The sequence below is a fragment of the Pygoscelis adeliae genome, unplaced genomic scaffold, assembly GCF_000699105.1.
Source record: "Pygoscelis adeliae isolate BGI_AS28 unplaced genomic scaffold, ASM69910v1 Scaffold57, whole genome shotgun sequence".
Lineage (NCBI taxonomy): Eukaryota > Metazoa > Chordata > Aves > Sphenisciformes > Spheniscidae > Pygoscelis > Pygoscelis adeliae.
In genome coordinates, this window is record NW_008825615.1 from 8,563,641 (window position 1) to 8,581,604 (window position 17,964).

At 39.0% G+C, this 17,964-nt stretch overlaps 1 protein-coding gene across 3 annotated transcripts in view; it reads right to left on the minus strand.

The window, feature by feature from the left end:
* The window catches only part of FAM135A (family with sequence similarity 135, member A), a 79,068-nt gene that overhangs the window by 46,215 nt on the left and 14,889 nt on the right, over window positions 1–17,964 (minus strand). For 2 of the 3 annotated variants that reach the window (XM_009333158.1, XM_009333157.1), the window contains exons 3-6: window positions 5,386–5,465; window positions 1,065–1,204; window positions 878–948; window positions 377–550 (exon numbers count right to left, since the gene is read on the minus strand). In XM_009333158.1, coding sequence (XP_009331433.1) covers window positions 377–550; window positions 878–948; window positions 1,065–1,204; window positions 5,386–5,465 — 465 coding nt within the window. Of the gene's footprint in view, window positions 1–376; window positions 551–877; window positions 949–1,064; window positions 1,205–5,385; window positions 5,466–17,219; window positions 17,287–17,964 lie in introns of those variants that run through there. The other variant, XM_009333159.1, reaches the window with a different exon arrangement.

Genomic DNA, 17,964 nt, shown 5'->3' on the forward strand with positions numbered 1-17,964 from the left:
TATTAATGGCACCTATTCCAGTCACTAACTAGAGTGAGCAGCAGATCTTCCCGATTAAGAAAATGTATAAATATTTATACATATAAATATACATGTATAAACACAGAAATTTATACGTTCCTCCCCTTCTCTGGTCTTAGGTATTATCCTTCTTCTACACTACATGCTTTTATTTCTAACAAAAACAAACTCAAAATTTGTTCCAGGTAACTTTGAAAACAAGAAGTCTCTCATCCCTCTGGGCCCTGAATTCCAAAATCATCATAAAGAAAACTACATTGGCCATAGATTTAACTCCTTCCTAAGTATTCTATTATTGTAACATTTCCATTTGGACACTCAATAATTTATTTGCATTTTATTAACAAGAGATTACCTTATCAATGGCTGATGCAGAGCAACCAAAGAAGCATGGACTATAACCGATATGACAGAAAGGTGGAAGTAATCAAACATAACATTGACATAATGATGAAGGCCCCGGTGTAAATTAAAGTGCAACTTTAAAGTTCGGCTACTAATTGGCTGTAGTGTGCTCAGGTCATCTGGTCTAAAAAGAAATTAAAACAAAACAACATACAATTAGAATGATCGTATTTAAAGTGCAAGTTATTAATAACTGATGCAGATAGCAATTCAGCATGTCTATACTTTGGAATGCAATGACATCTTCCCCCAGGAAAAAAAAAAAAAGAAAAAAAATCAGAATGAGACAAACCAGTTATGAAATCTTAACAGACTTCAGCGTTGGATTTCTTTTTTACCCTTATATATGTCTAATATGAACACACTACATCTATATATAATACAGATTTAATCAGTTTAAAAAGTTAACATATATTGTTGCTTTAATAAAATCTTCTATATTTAAACTTACGAATAGTCTGTATCCGTGAAGTGTAGATCTAATGTTAGCAGAAAATTCATTTCATTAAGAGACTCCTCAATCTAAAAAGAAATTGTAGAAGCATGAAACCTTTTCAGGTCTCTTATTTATACTAATCCAAATTGTACATAATGAAGACTCAATTATTTGAATATAGTAAAGTTGAGTGGTAGATTACCTTCCTCTCATCTAACAGCATTTTTATTTTGAAAATCATCACGTCGTTCACAGAAACTTCCTCATTTTTGTAAAGAATCTGAAATGTTTTACTGCAAACTATATTGTCATGTATTGAAGCAGGAAAGGCAAGATCTGCTCCTGAAAAGAGAAACAAGTATTAATATAATTGGCCTAGGATCCAGAAACCCCGGAGCAGCTAATAAGTGGAACTATCATTCCTATCAGTTTCATGACCACTATTAAAACTGTAACACCAACAGTATCAGCAGTTTCCATTTCAGTCAGCAACTGCTGGAGTTTGAAGGAGTGCATTTTGTTTCAAAGAAATACTGTATCAATATTTTTAATGTAATTTGCTTTTACTGTAAGTTCTAGACTGAAGAATTTTTGCTTTGTTCCAAATTGGAGTAAGACATTCTAGGCATCAAAAATACTAATAAAAATCCTGAAATCTGTCTTGTTTCATCCAGCATTCATGTTGATTTGCAAGGTTTAACCACACTGGAACTCTTAATTACCTCCAGATGAGGCAAAGATGTTAAATGACATATACCACTCCACTGAATTAATCAAGAACAGAGGTGGTTCGTTCTTTCTTTCCAGATCTTTGCATACTACTCTGGCCAGACCAGTTCCAAGTGTATCACCTGAACCTTACATTTCTCATTTAATACGACACTTCTGCTTGCAGTCCAGAGGCTGCTCATCAAAAAGAGTTCAGAAAAGCATGATAAATAGTTGGGGAATCCTTTGCCAAAAAAAAGGTTAAAAGACTTGCAGAAGAAATGAGGAAGGGAATGGTTTAAAACAGTAATTAAGGAAGTATTTAGCATAATAGCAAGGGGCTATCACACAGGAAATATCATGACGGGCACTATCCTGTGAAACAACACATAAAAGAAGGTAGAACTTGGAAGAACAAAAGTAACAGAAATACTGATACTTTCTTATTACTCCTCTACAAGCAGGCTCAATAACATTAACCTCTTCCAGAGCACAAAGTCTTAGAAATTGTGTAAATGGGGGTGCAAAACATTTTTTTTTTTAATTCTTTTGTTTCTTCTTAATAAATTACTTCAAAGGAATCCACAAAAGAAAAAAAAAATCTGCAAAGTTTGCGCTTTACAGATTTGGGGTCTACAGGCCTCCAATAGAAAATCACTGCACCTGGCAAATATTCCTACTCTACAATCTTCGTAACATCTTAGTTCAACTTCCTTTCAGAACCTAGAAACAATTAAAAATACTGGGGTTTGCTGAAGTGCTTTCATACATATCATCAATTTAGGTGTCCTGGACAAAATGCTTACAAAGGCTGAATCATTAAAGAGTAATTCCCCTATACATAATGCCACTTTCAGCTTATATCCATCCATGTCATCTGTTACAGGTGAAGGGCAGAGCGGGTATGGTTTGACATGACACGTAATCTGATATAACCACACAGCATCAGCAAAAGGGATCTCCCGCTCCAGTCTGATACAAAAGAAGTAATGGAGACACGTGGCCGAGGTCCCACTTCCTATGCAGCGTCCAACTCTGCGTCACAGCCCTCAGTTCTGCTGACTTCAGTGTAACGTGAAACAGCACCCTCAGAAGTGAGAGAGGAGTCGAAGAGGAAAAGCGGATGCCAGAACAGGCTGAGCCACATCTACATGGGGAGCAAGGTCTCACAAACGTGAAGTCAACAAGGCAGAACTACTATCTTTTAAGTCAGCTATGCACTGACTGGCCAAGACTATTTCTAGGCTTCTATCCACACAAAAAGCCACCTCAACTATGGAGGGGAAAAAATAGCAGGGAATTAATTTATTCTTGCATCGTAAAAATGGACATCTCATTCCTAACTTGCCTTTTCTTTTTTCTTCTTTTTTTTTCCCTGAAAACCAGCCACGAGTTTCTGATAGGAGGAGGAATTCAGAGCAACCTCAAATCTGAAACAACCTCATACAGGCTAGAATTACATAAGTTTTTCTTTTAACTTTCTGGAGCATGACTACATCTCCCTTCAAATTACAAGAATGCCAGGAGACCTTCACAAGGCTGGAGCTAAAGCAAGTGGCTTGCCATATCACATCTGTAATGACACTCGTCCTGGGTCCTGGGCAATTCTAGTGAACTACTAAAGGACCTGGGAAATAGACATGGAAGAAAACTGGACTTACATTATCACGGGACCTCATGAAGAGCTGGGAAGGGCTGGGCAAGGGGTGGAAGGAGATGCAAAGGAACAGGAAGAAGGGAAAACTGAGACTGTATATTTGACTTGGGGAAATGAAAGGAAGAGAGAGATCAAACAAACAGTCTGTGGGAGAGGGGAAAACACACAGCTAAGGTAGGGAAACTGCAGGTGACTTGTGCAGAGGCTAGGGAGAGCTAGAAGTTGGCAAGATGACTTGGACTCGAGTGGGAAAACCATGATGCTGTCAAAGGGAATAGGATTTAGAACAGATAAGTATGAGGAAGACAGAACAAGAGATAGACAGACAAGTATAGGAAGAAGTACCTGACCAACACAGGACATCATTCTCAACAGTGAGAGCTGTGGGCTCCTGTCCAGCCTCCTCTGGTCAACAAGCAACAGATTCTCTCAGATCGTGAGTCAACCCTCTTAGTGCTAGTCCACAGGTAGCATAATAGCAGCTATTTTCTACAAATAACAGCAGTCTCAGTAACTGGCATCAGCTATTCTACCACCTTGAGCAGGAGGGCAGCAGTTAGAGCTACAGTGTCCAGCTCTGCTAAATTAAGCAAGCAGCTGAAAAGAATGGAAGGCAGAGGTCCTCAGCAAGACCAAGCACGATCACATCCACGAGAACAAACTAACGCCCCTTCATTGAGCAACTTGCACCCTTCTCTCTGCTTTGTTGTGGCACAAACATTATCAGTAACTACCCGATAAACCAAACTGAGACTGATCTAAAAAGGACCCCAGGTTTTGGATTTGAAGGGGTTTGTTTTTTTGTGAAACGGCTGCTCGTCAGCTGAATGAGTTCCCGGGCCAAATCAGACACTTGTGTCAACAGAGCACAGAGCAATATGAAGGTAAGAAGGAGTGGCCAGGGGGAATCACAGGCTGATTTTTTTTTTTTTTTGACTGTGCTGCTGATCTAAACTCACATCAAATTGCAGTCTTAATGTTTACATCCCTTTATGCCTAGTGAGAGACAAAGGAGCTAACACGTATGTCACAATTCACTAACAAGATTGCAGCTTTCTGACAAAATAACTGAAGACCATTCTAAAATATACCATGAAATGGAAAAATTTTTTTTTCAGCGATATTAAACATATCATTAAGTGACACTATTAAAAAAAGTATTGTTTACTAAAGGATCAGTTTAGCAGAGCTAAATTCCCTAAACCACACTAAGGTTTGCCCTTGAAGTGGAATAATCTTGGTTCATAAGAATTATTTATTTGTTTCACACAAATCCAAGAAATATTCAGGAAGCACAACTAAAACTCAGTATCTACACTGTTGCTCTACTCAGAGTTACTTTTAAAATAGTCTCAAAAATTCAGGTTTCAGTAATCTCATATCACATTTTCTCAGACTATAGTAGGTTTTTCTTCCTTGCAATTCCAAGAATTCCACCTGACATTTGAAAACTTAATTCATTTTTTGCTTTTCACATTTTTACAGAATGCTGAGGTGTGGGCTCCACAGAATTGGGAGAGCACTAACAGGGTTCTCCGGGTTCAGTTTGCCTGGACAAAGAAACCAAAAGTGAGTGCCAGGTTAAAAAAAAAAAAAAAAAGAAAAAAAGTGAGGGAGTGGGTAATGCTATTCAGGAGGATAAATCAATTTTCAACTTTGCCACCAGACAGCAAGAAAGCAAGTTTGAAAACAGCAAGACTGGATCCTTTCACAGTCTTATTTTCGGTAAAAAATGGGCTTAGCAATCTGTATAAAAGTCTGTATCTGAAGTTCACTACTTTGAGGATACCTACTTAAACGAGATCTGGTCTTGGTCATCTTAGTCTGAATCATGGAGAAGACTCAGCAGATCAGTAGAAAAAACAGAAGACACGAATATAAAGGAATCACCATGTTTTGCTACCAGCAAAAGGAATTAACAGAGGAAAAACAGTAACACAAATTCTGTAATCAACTTTTAAGTCTCATGGCTATGAACAAGCTAGTTATTCAGCAGGTCATCATGAAACAACTTACATTTGTATTGTGTTAATAACAAAATTAATAACAAAATAAAAAACACTTTCATATTAGTTATAACAGTGTAAGACAAAAAGCATGCTCCCTTAATTAGCAAGGCAAGATAATGACCTCATTTACTAAAAGTTTTTGCACTTACCAGTTGCACGTAACAAGCTAGCTTCTAATTTGTGTGGAATTCTTGGTGGAATTTTCATAGATGCACGAATCTGGTAAAAGCTAAAGCAAAAGACAGTGATTTGCAACACACGCAATACAGTTCATCTCATTTACCATATACAGATACATACAACAACAAAGGCAGGAATGGTGAGTGGGAAGGAGGAACAGTGCAAGGAAGTCTACAAAGCTTAAAACTGTCTTTGTTTGATTCTTCATCCTCTTGGTTTATTTTCTTAATCATTAACCAGAGCGGCAGCCAAACATGAATAAAAGAAGGAAGCCTCCACACAGAGCTAGTCTTTCCACGCCCCCCAGTGTTGGGGCAAATATTTATGGAGATACCTGGTAAACTACGCTGGAGAAGTTATATGAATGAAAAATCAGGATTGTCAGCTACACTACAACTATCTCAGAAGGATTTACCATATAGCACATCTACAGGACTGCTATAGCCAGTTCTGCAGCTGAAGGAGCTATTTGTAAAACTGCAACATGCCCCCGCCCTCCTCCCCAGCCCCCAGGACCCCCAGAAACACACCGCTTACCAGACACTTTCTACATTGCTTGTGGCCACCAGATACTAAAAAGTGCAAATAAAGGGTCACACTAGGCAAAATATGATAGTACTTGCAGTGTTAAGACATAGTGCTATTGCCTTTATGCTATCAAAGGCAAGAGCTGCAGGCTTAAAGCCTAAAAAAAAAAAAAAAAAAACCACCACAAAAGTCTGTTTTCTGGGTCTCTGCCCCCATCTTTAAACAGTTTTTAATCCTATTCAGCTCCATGCTGTTTCCGACTTTGATTTTTATCTATGAAATCCCTAATTGTCACCCATACTGATTTTATGGAAGTCTTTACATGACACAAGCACCCATAAATACACTTAGATGACACGTTCTCTCTATCGCATCCCATTTCAGATCAATTATTCTTGTCTGAAGGAGTTAGCTTCAGCTCCTCAGTGAGCTGACATGACCTACCACACAGCCCCACAAACACTAACACCAACAGAAGGGAGGGAGCATGAACATTCACAAGTAGAGAGTAGGAAGACAAAAATGCCTTTTTAGGCAGAAGCATGGTCTTAAATGCCCTTATGAGTATTTACCCTTTGTATTCCACTCCTGGTGTGCATCCACTCAGTCTTACGGCTCATTTTCATCATCCCCACTCTCCAAATCCAAACTACTCTGATCTATTGTGTTGTTCTGATTTTGGCTTCTAACACTACAACTAAAGCTGCTCATCCAGGACTTCACTAGCAACTGATGCAACTGTGTACTAGCCTAACAATCAACCAATAAAAAAATTCTTAATGTAATCCTTCCACAAAAGTAAGAAGTCAACTTTAGTCTGGTCAAAACTGTATGTCAAAGAATGCTTTATAACAGAAGATACTTAATGAACGAGTGATATTGCTAGAGATAAGAGATGACAGCAAAACGGTGCCTACCTTTTAAAAAATCAAATAAAACTTAACCTATTGCAAACTAATAATTATATATTTTGTTTTTAGAAATGCACAGGTCAAACATGATTCCATATACACTTCTTAAATGATTCATAAACAGTAAATGAATTCATTTTGTATTGGATTAAAAAAAAATAACATTAAGCTTTCACTGTCATCTTCTCCAAGAGTGTAAGGAATTGAGGAGATTAAGAGAGCCTTCTCAACATTAATCAAGGAGGATGCAATCTAGTACACTGATGTACTCCTTTTCTTTCAGTCAGATGTGACTTCCATCATTCAATTAGTTACTCATTTCACCTATACTGAGGACACATGGTACATTACAATGTATAATAGCCTCAGCAAGGAGATACTTTCCACCAGCCCCAGTTTCACAGTGTCATTTCTGGATACACAGTAAACATTTCTCAAGAGCCTGACATGCTAGTACAAGCTGCATCTTCCCATGATCCAAATGACGAGCCTGTCATGGCAGAGCATACTGCTTGTTACTTCAGGTACTAAGAAAAGAATGCAGTATCGTTGTTATGGTTTATATTAAATATTATGTCTCAGTAGTTCAGAGACATGCCAGATATTTTACTTCATCTCACCCTAACCTTCTACTAAACTGGGTCACTTTATTAGACTTTAAAATATCCAAAATCTGCATAATTCTCAGTTCATGTTTAGAACCACATGACAGCGCAACAGAGCATAAATTTAACTAAGGCTTAACAACTTTACCGAATGTGGATAGAACAATGAATGAGGACTGTAACAAGGTAAAATGAAAGGCAAAGGCAAAATAAAAACTGCACTGAACAGAAAAAAGGCGCAATGTGATATTCCTATTACTTAATGCAGTAAGACTTGTTTGCCCTAAAGATGCTATTAAGTGACTGTTTACAATCTGGGCCTCAAAGAGAACAGTCAACAGAATGTTCATGCGTAGAATATAATTTGTGAAACCAAAAGGCTGTTAGGACATGCTTCCTTTACCTATTACTACTTGCTAGCAATTAATCAAAAGCAGATTATTCTACCCTTTATCCAGGCAACCCTTTGCCTGCCCGATAAATTTTAATTTGGTTAATGGGGAGATGAAGGTGTATGCTTGTTTGAGACAGGTGGCTTTGATTTTCAGCAGATTTGTACTTTAAGCAGTTTATAACATAAAACATTCACCTGTCAATCTGAATAATAAAATCCTGTAGGAGTTCAGCTCAGGGCAAATATGTAAACATTAATTCAAAATCTTGTGCCTAGATCTTTAAAACACTTATAAAACTGCATCAAGATATTTAAATAAGAAAAACATCCTCCTACACAATATTTACCCAAATTATTCACTGCCATTCATCTTTAAATGCCATATATATTAAGGATCTATCTGCAAATGAAGCGCTATGATACTGAAACAGTGTACTTTATTTACAAAGGAATTACACTTGTAATACATAAAATAAGGAAATGCTTTCTAAAGTTATAATATACATTCCTCATTTGACAGCAAATTTTAAAAGAAATTTCAAAAAAATGCATCAAGCCTCATCACTCTCTTCCCCCAAAGCCCTGCCTTCCTCATCTTCCTTCCATCTCTGGTTCAACTCAGTAATAAATTTGTATTGCAATGCTTCCTCTTCTATTAAAACAAAACCAAAACAAAACCAAGTCACTTTCAACTATTTCCTAGCTGTACCACAAACACTGCTTAGTTCTCATATACACAACTGACCCATAAACCTGATCTATACTATTATATCTGCTTGGGCCTCCACATAAGAGTTCAGTATCAAGGACTTGTTACTCACCTATCACATTCAATTATCCCAAATATCCTTAACATACTCTGTAAATAAGATCTGAATACAATCAACTCTCCATTATCTTCTGTAACGAGAGAATGAAAGTACCCTGGGTAGTGGAAAATCCCAGACAATAACAATGCTACAGAACATGCAACAAGATGGTACAGCGAATGTGCCCAAACAGATGAAGTAGCTTGGCTTACCAAAGCTTTCAAACCCCAGTCCAGCATCTTCCAAGAGGTGGCATGTGCAGACCTAATCAGGCAGTTGCAGGCTTAGTACTACAACTTTTCAGAGGGTATAACAGTTTGGGTCCATCAGTGTGTCTATACTAAAATGCTTTCCTGAAGCCCACAGAAATGGAGAACATGGTACAAACATTTCAGTGGCATGGCCTGTGCTAAAGCAAAGCCAGTAAGACTCACACGCCCAACCTCGGTACAGCGCATTTTCTCTGACACACACCTGCAGTCCCAGAAACGTGACAGAGGAATACTCGAACTGACCCCGCACCAGTTTGGCTCCTTCTCAAGTCCTGACTCTGATGGCAACCTGCAAAAATGCCTTACCGATAATAGAGACAGAGGCTCTATGTTCGTTTCAAGATTTATATATAACTTTTCCAGAGCAGAAATATTAAAAAAAGAAAATAGAAAAAGCTTTGCAATTAGCATTAAGATTCCAGAAAAGTGCTGGGGTTCTCAAAGCTTAGACTAGTAGTGATTTTTTGGTGAAGATTTTTGAAGAATAATTTGAAAAATTCTGTGTTATAACCTGTCCCTTAATCTCTCTTTTGACTGCATTAAATGAGGAAAACACCATTTTCAGATTATTAACAGTTGCAATTTTCAGATAACAAAGAAGTCAGAAATGTTTTGATGAAGATGCTGTTTTGAAGAAAAGAATCAATGGTATTCAGAAAGGTGGTATACTGTAAGAACACACATTAATCACCCACGAAAACAGCAGCATCCATCAGTGTAAGGACCTTTTGCTACCTTTTGCTCCATCAGATGAAGCAGGATAGCTAAGTATTTCACTAAACAGAGAATAGAACAACCGAAATATCACCAATAACTGTAATTTACAATATGATGAAAAATGCACTAAAAAATGGATCAGAAGCAAGAACCTGATATGCAGTGGTTGCTAAATTACCCTGATAGATTATGCCGTGATGTTTAGAACCACCACCTGATAATTCAGCAAGATGCATTTGGATCATCTTTGATGATACAACTACAGTTTGGCATTTTAAAAGCCTAGGCTACAACGGCAGCTAATGAAGTAGTCTTAATGTGAGTCACTACAGTACAGGCAGTGCAGGGAACAGATTTGGGATGAACAGCAGACTGAAAGTTGGATGAAGGTCTGACACCAGACAAAGAAAAGATTTTCAGTGACTCTTTAGCGCCATTTTGTCAAGACAATGAGCAAGTTACAAGTACTTGACCTTCAAGTTGCTGATGTAAGAGTGATTTGAAGGACAGTCTCCAAAGGGAGACGGAGCAAACTGAGACTTAAGGATACTTAAGCATGGGAACAGATTGTCCAGGTAAGCTGTGGAATCTCCACCCATGGAGGCTTTCAAGACCAAAGGGGACAGAGCTCCAAGCAACATGGTTTGGATCTAGTGCTGACCCTGCTTTCAGCATGAGGGTGGACTATATGACATGTTACTGTCCTTTCCACCCTGAATCAGTCTATGATCCCAGAGGTTAAAGGAAACCTATAAAACAGGGTTCAGCAATTTACAACATGGTGACCGAAAGGCAACAAATCAAGAAGTGCATATGGTTGGGAGCTGGTACACAAAACAAGTTGGAGAGATATCTGTGAATAGAGCATAGTCCAGCTCCTGGCTTTCCCCAGTCTAAACTCAGGAAGACATTACTGCGTGTACACAGGCAAGATACTTCTCAACAGCAAATCTGCTTGTTTCTCTGAAAGGCAGCATCTTCCAATTCCTATTAAATTTCCAATGTCATAGACTGGAGAAAAAAAAAGACAATCTACAACACTACCTCTGAAAATTTGCTAACCTCTCCTTCTCTAAATGCTTCCAGCATTTACCTTTACTTATCTCGGCCACAGACATGAGGTTGAGGATGAACACCAGATCTCTTCTTCTGGTTGCACTGCTTAAAAGCTTTGTCCTGAAACAGTTTGGCATCCATCCCCCAAGAGGTACCTTTGCATTTGCTTCACAATGTGCAAGTTAGCCTAAACATTTGAGATGTTTACTGAGACAGCATACACAAGCAAAGCCAAAGTCACCAATGGAGAGCTTATAAATATCCAGGAGATTTCTGCCAACCCCAGTCTATGCAGTTTTTCTTCAGTAAATAAATGTGTATACTTGCTGATGTCCATTTATCTCATTTGGTCCTCAATATAATCATATGCAACTCCATAACCATGCTATCCTCAGTATAATCATATGCAACTCCATAACCATGCTATTAAAAGGTTCAAGGATATCTGGAGCTTAGTGTCCTTGCTATAGACCTTGTAGGAAAAGGTCTTCTGAAAAAGGTAGTTAGAATTACTGTTCTCCTGTAGGTAGAGGAGACTTCTACTGTCCATCCTGTGTGAAAGATTAAATCTTTTCCATCGAGCTGCATTAAAATCTTGAAGATTCAAAGTCTGACACGTGCCAGAAAATGCTTTCCCACACAGGAAAATTGATAGGTTTCTTTTTTTCACTGGGATCATCATTTAGATGGGCATAAGTAAGTTTTTTTCATCACACTTGTTGAAAAACATCATTTATAATCTGAGCAAGAAGTAGGTTTAGCAATAACTGGAATGTATCTTGCTACCAACAAAAAAGGACGTGTAGGAAATAATGGTTATTTGATTTTTTTAATGCTCTCACACAGAACCACAGGCAGTAATGCATGCAAATGCAGTCATAAAGGACAACCATTATTAAAAAAAAAATTCGTGTGCATAAAAAAAGTGTATGTGCTTTTACAGAGATAGCTGCATGAGCATTTACTTGAAAAACCACTTAATTTGCCAGCTAAAGTACATTCCAAAGGAAACGTATGTCCTGAAAAAGCTTCATAATACAATTCATCACTGAGGTGAAACTTTTTTGCAGTTCCTCTCACCCGGCAGAGGAAAGGTAGAAGTGCACACAGCAGAGTCCGACCCTTCCTCTTCTGTGAATCCCAGTGCGCTCACTGCACACTTAAATGCGCTCAGTCACATTAACAAGAGCAAGCATTGAACATCGTGGAGTGCAAAATTCACATGCACATTGGGTCACCTGCAGGGCGGCTTCTAAATTTATCAGTTCACCAAACGAAGGAACAGCTCTGACCCTGCATATGCAAAACCTCAGGGTAGCTCTTGGGATCTACTGAATGCAAGGCCCTGTTCAAAACGCACTCTCCACTGCAGACCACCACTAAGACTTCTCTCCTTCTCCTTTTTCCAAGGTGACAGAACAGTGGCTCAGGCAAGCATGCTTCATTTGGTGCATGGGGAAACGGAGCTGGGGATGCAGCACTGCTTTATAAATACAGAACGTGGCACTGAAATGAGGAACTGTGAGAAAAACGGACAGAGGAGAGAGTCTCCTGAGGAACAGGCAGCTCTGGAGGCAGCGATGTCGTCGTAACGGCTGCTTCAGACTGACACTGGCAGACCTGTGTCTTCTACAGATCTTCTACAGATCACACCTTTTCCTACAGAAGCAAACCTGCACCAACAGAAACTCCTGCTGCAGTGAGAGCTTGAGTCAGCAAAATATTGAAAGAATCCAACAACAAGAGAGAACGTCCTTTTACTTCTGTTCAACATCCCTCTGTCCTACAAGCTAAGCCCCTTGCTACTATAGAGACCCTACATTACTAATTCTTTCATGGATTTATAAAAATCCATCTTAAAAGCAGTAAAGATATTTAGCATTTCACACAACCAGTCACAAGCCTATACCGACAAACGCCAGCATACACGCATTTTTCAAGGCAATCTGAGTATGCTTCTGATGTTTATAAAGCATTTCAAATGATCTTGGAACACAAATACTCTATTTTAAATATTACCACAAATTCATCAGAATTATTTGGTAATAATTCATAGGTATTCTGCAAAAAGGCAATCCAGGCAAAGGCACACAAATAAGGGGCAAAGAGGAAAATCAGAAAGGCAGTAAAATAAGGTGTAAGGGAACAGAAATAAGAGAATATACAGAGACACAGAATAAAGCACAGGCAATGAAATGCTGATTCTCAAAGTGACAAATGTAAAAAGAATAGAGAATTGGTTAGACTTGTTCCTTAATTTTCCCCACCAGGAGAAATGCAAAGTCATCTATAAAAACCTAATCCTACCAAACCCACCTGTGGCCCACAGACTACCAAATGGCCACTAAACTAGTTACAGGGCTTGTCTAGACAGGGAATTATTTAATACAGGTATAGAACACACAAAAAGATTCTTATATTGCCATTACTTTGTACTAAGTACTTCTAATATGGACCAATATGAGATTACACTCTGCTATAATTGTAGGATTTATCTCATTTAACAAATTCTAATTCAGATACTTGAGCAGCAGGAAAATTATCGTGCCCAAAAGACTTTGTTTAAAATCTTTTCTCAATCCCTTCTATGAAAAATCCAGGTATTTCACAGCTAGCTAACATATTTTTATTAAGATAAATAAAACAAAGGGCGAACTTACAGGAAATAGATAAAAGGTTCCCATTTATTTGAAAGCAAGTTTCCATTAATTACTTTTAAAAAGTACCTCACATGTCTATGGTACACACTATTTCTGACAATTAAAGATATATATAAACAAAACAGTTATTAGACCAAAACTTTGATGAGAATTATTTGGGAGACTAATACCTCAAATAAGTCACAGCAGCTTGTTATGAAACAGGATTAAATACATAGGACAGAGGGGAAAGCAAATGCAGCTGGGGATTTTGCCTTATTATTACAAAAGCCTTTTCTCCATGTTCTTACCACAGGCACACTCAGGCAGAATTCCTGCAGTGGTTATGAATATTTATTTAAAAACTTGAAAAGGGCATACTCTCAAATAAGTATTGCTTTTTCAAAGAGCCATATAAAAATACAGTACTAGATTAGCTCTTATTTAATCAAATACATCTTAACTTACATTAGTCTATGTTTATAACTTTAGTTCCTCTTTTATTTCCTGTTATTACTGAAGGGAACAAGAAAGAAATCATACTAGATTACCTTGCATCTTTAAATTATAACAGCTCCATGAAGCTCATCTTCAGGGTTAATGATTTCCTGTATTCCCTTATAAGACAACTTTCCAACTCCATTTGTTTAGCTTGAAAGTATTTTTCATTTGACTTTTTGATTCGGCATACTAGCCTCACAAATGACATATCACAGGTGTTTAACCACTGAGTGGCCTGAACATTTAGGTTTTCTGGGGACAAAGGTATGTTGGGTTTTCCCGGTAACCAGGGTCCCAATTTTTCAAAAGTTCCACCCCTTGCAAACAGGCAGCAGTTTTTACTCAGACACATCATAACATGTAATTTTGAAATCAAGGTTTAGCAAACACAACAGATGGGAGACCAGAAGACAAGTCTGACAACTCATTTTCTGGCATTTACTGGTCTTTCAAATTTTTTAAGTTTTGCAGCTGTGCAATTCTGTTCCTCTCATCTGTCAGTAATCTGTAAAAAGTATACAAGTCTTTCAATTCACTTTGCAGCTTATTTTAATGAAAGGCAATCTCTGTTTTAATAGCAAATACCTCATACATTTAACCAGAGAATTAAGAATCCGGTAGGAGCTATTATAGAAGGCAGGACTGCACAGCCAGGGGAGAAAGCGGGACTATTCCCTTCAGTGACATGACATGGGGTTAGGTCAGGTTGAGCTACTGGTGGGACTCCACACTCAGAAATAATGTGAAATTTTACTGCCACTTCCTGTAAATTATTTTTTTCCTCAACTTCAAGAGTTTCAACTCTAAAAAGATTGAGAGAAACAGATCTGCTCACTGTGTACTGTATGCATTCATTATTAACATAATTCTTAAGGAATAATCTCAGATAATATTACCAGAACAGTATTAGAAGCAAGCTATGAAAAGTTAGCAGCAGAAGTCAAGATCTGTTTCTTTAAATTCCAAATATCACATTCTTATAAAGATGATCCTAAAAGCTCATGAATGTCAAAGAGTAAGGTGAGCATTCAAGATTTGAAAGCAAGAGATTCCCAAACACACCCCTTCTTACCCCTTCATGAAAATGAAAAAGTTGCTGTTCTTGGGTAGACTTTTTACTTTTGCCACAGTAGAGCCACCTCCTACAGCAAAAATATCTTCAGTCACCTAACACCTACCCCATCTAGTACATGGCAGCAAATATACCCTTAGAAGAACAAAGTTAAAAATCCAAACTCACAAGACTTAACCTTCTGATACCAGTTTAAATAAACTAAACAAATTACATGGGCACAAACAGACTAAGTAGCCAAGCCCCTTCTTCTCCTGACAGGTTCCACAAGCTGGGTATCCCAAAGACACACAGTGCCCACTGAACCTGTTCAACAAGTCTAAAAATTTAAACAAGCAAACAAAACAAAAAAAATTGTTTTTCTAAAGTCTACCATTTTGTCAAAGGCTTTTATTGTGAGAAAACTGTAACGAACATTGCAGAAAACTTCAGACGGTGTCCACAATAATTTGAAATAAATTGTATGTAGGAATCTATTCAGGAAAGGTAGGAAACAAAGACTGCTGAAGAGAAGGCATGCAAAAAGACTACAAGATGAAAATTGAGAAGGGCAGAACAATGTGATGGGGACAAGGGGAAAAGTGCATAGAAGAAGCACTAACCACAGTAACAGGATTCAAGTGCAGAGATGATCATCAAGGTGTTACTATGATTTACTGTATATGTACACTGAGGAGCCTCAGTCTTTCCATGGGCATGGGTATCTGAATCCTTGAGTTCCCCTCATGAGGCTGACCTCCTGCCACGGCTCGCTGTAAGTGGGGATCTGCAAAACCCACTGAAGAAGAACCTAAGTTCTCCCTGGGGAGTTGGAAGCTGGGGGTCTCTGCTGCTCTGGATGTCCGCAAACTCCTTTCTATCATCTCCTCCTTCCTCCTTTCAGAGCTGACCTACAAAAAGGGACTTGGCATTCTGGGGGTGATTAGGACCCTTTCCCCAGGAAGTATCAGGGGTGGGTCCCTCTGTCCTTTGCAGTTATCTGAGTCCTTCTCTTTGTTGCTCACGCAAGCTGGCATCTGGCATCTGCCCCTCTTCATAGTAAGGAAATACAAAGAATAATGTCTTGAAAATGAGACTATACTTTTACAATATGAGGATTTTTGCAAGAGATCAAGCTTAAGGAGTTCTGTTTTCCCCGTTTCCTCTGCCCTGTCCTCCCAGACACTCACTCTTGCCCCTCTGCTGCAATATATTGCCCCCCTCAATTACACCAACGCACTACTTGCAGAGCAGTGCTGCAAATTGGACCAATTCAGCAGCTCAACAGAGCAGGCCGCTACAGCAGCTCAGCCAGCACAACCGACAGGGCAGTGCACTGAGGTGGCACGAAGCAGTCAGCAGCAAGGAAGGCGGAAACTCTGCAAACTGGCATTGCCAGGCAAGCTCTGTTTCTCTACATGAGAGCTTAGGGAAATTAGAATTGACATACCTGACGCATGTCATAACTCTGTATCCTACGGGCAGGGATGCCAACTGAGATGAATGCAGAAGTTCAAACAGAGGTTTTGTTCCAAAACATACTAATCTCTGGGCTGCTCTCACTCAGCAGATCATACTGACATAATGGCCTCTCCTGTTCAAGAGATGCCTTCCTAACACAGAGGTCAGAACTTTTACAGACATCTCTCTCAGGAAGTGGTTCAGCATTGCAGTTAAACCATCCCAAAAGCTAGTCGGTGACAGAAGTAGGGATCCCATTCCCTTTGTGTATTTTATACTCCTTCTGCACCAGCACTGACAGAATATCTGATCCTGACGTGGGCCAGGGAGATAAACTGGCAAAGCCAGAATCATATTCTATGTTTTTTTATTTTTCTGCTGGCTTACCATTTTAAGCTGACCAGCCGTAAGGTAGAAGAACATTACTGCAGGCACACAGGAAGCACCAGAAGCAGGACCACCCTGTTCAGGCAGCTGCTATCCAACAGATCTCCCTACATGAAACATCTACACCCTTAGCCCAGTGCTCCTGCCAGCTTAGCTCACTCTCCGACTACACTGCTGCCAAAAGCAAGCCCAACTGATTGGCCACAGAACGGCATGACTGCAAGAGCAAACAAAACAGGAGATGACCATGCATATCATACCTTTGGGCAGACACGTGCAGTTGTACTGGCTCGAGCCAACTACAAATCCATAGATGAGAACACTGTTTCACAACAGATTCAAGTTCATGGTGCTACAGGTGGGCCATGCTGGGTGCACCTTCTCACCCTCTCCCTCCACCAAAACCAGTGGCTCAGGCAGTTAGTTACACAACCATCCATACCAAAGAAACTTGCACAGGTGAAAAATATACCTTTTTTTTTCCCCCCAGTCTGATCACCTCCAATAGCCTATGAGTTACTTCTGGCATTAAAAACACATGAAAATACACAACGAGTAGGAGCAGAGGTCTTGATCATTTAGTGTATGGTATTCACCATCTTTCTGGAGAAACAAGAAACATTTTTAAAGTAATTTTAAAACTTCATGGAGAAACAAGTGAAGTTATTTATAGATAAGAATGAACATGATGCTCCAGTCTGGAATGCCTCTAACCCACTGGAGGTGACTTGAGCTTGTTTCCCAACTGTCAACATGAGTCAGAATCTGGGAAAGGGAGAACAAGTGGAGGGAGATGAAATAAGGTAAAAAAAATTCCAAAAATCTGAGAAGTTAATTTATATGGAATACAGCAATTGGCAGGAGGTTTAAGGAGTGAAAGAGGAAGATATTTCGGAGAGAGCACCTGATTGAAGCGGAAGCAGCAAGTCTGAGTTTGGTGGTGGGACTGAGCCTGGTTCCATATTCAGATAAAGCTACATGCTCTGTGAAGCACACAGCCGCTCGCTCACCCTTCCCCCAGCCCCGGTGGGATGGGAGAGAATTGGAAGAGTAAAAGTGAGAAAACTCGTGGGTTGAGATAAGAACAGTTTAATAATTGAAATAAAATAGTAATAATATAATAAATAATAATAAAAGAATATACAAAGCAAGTGATGCACGATGCAATTGCTCACCACCCGCCAGCCAATGCCCAGCCAGTCCCCAGGCAGCGGGCC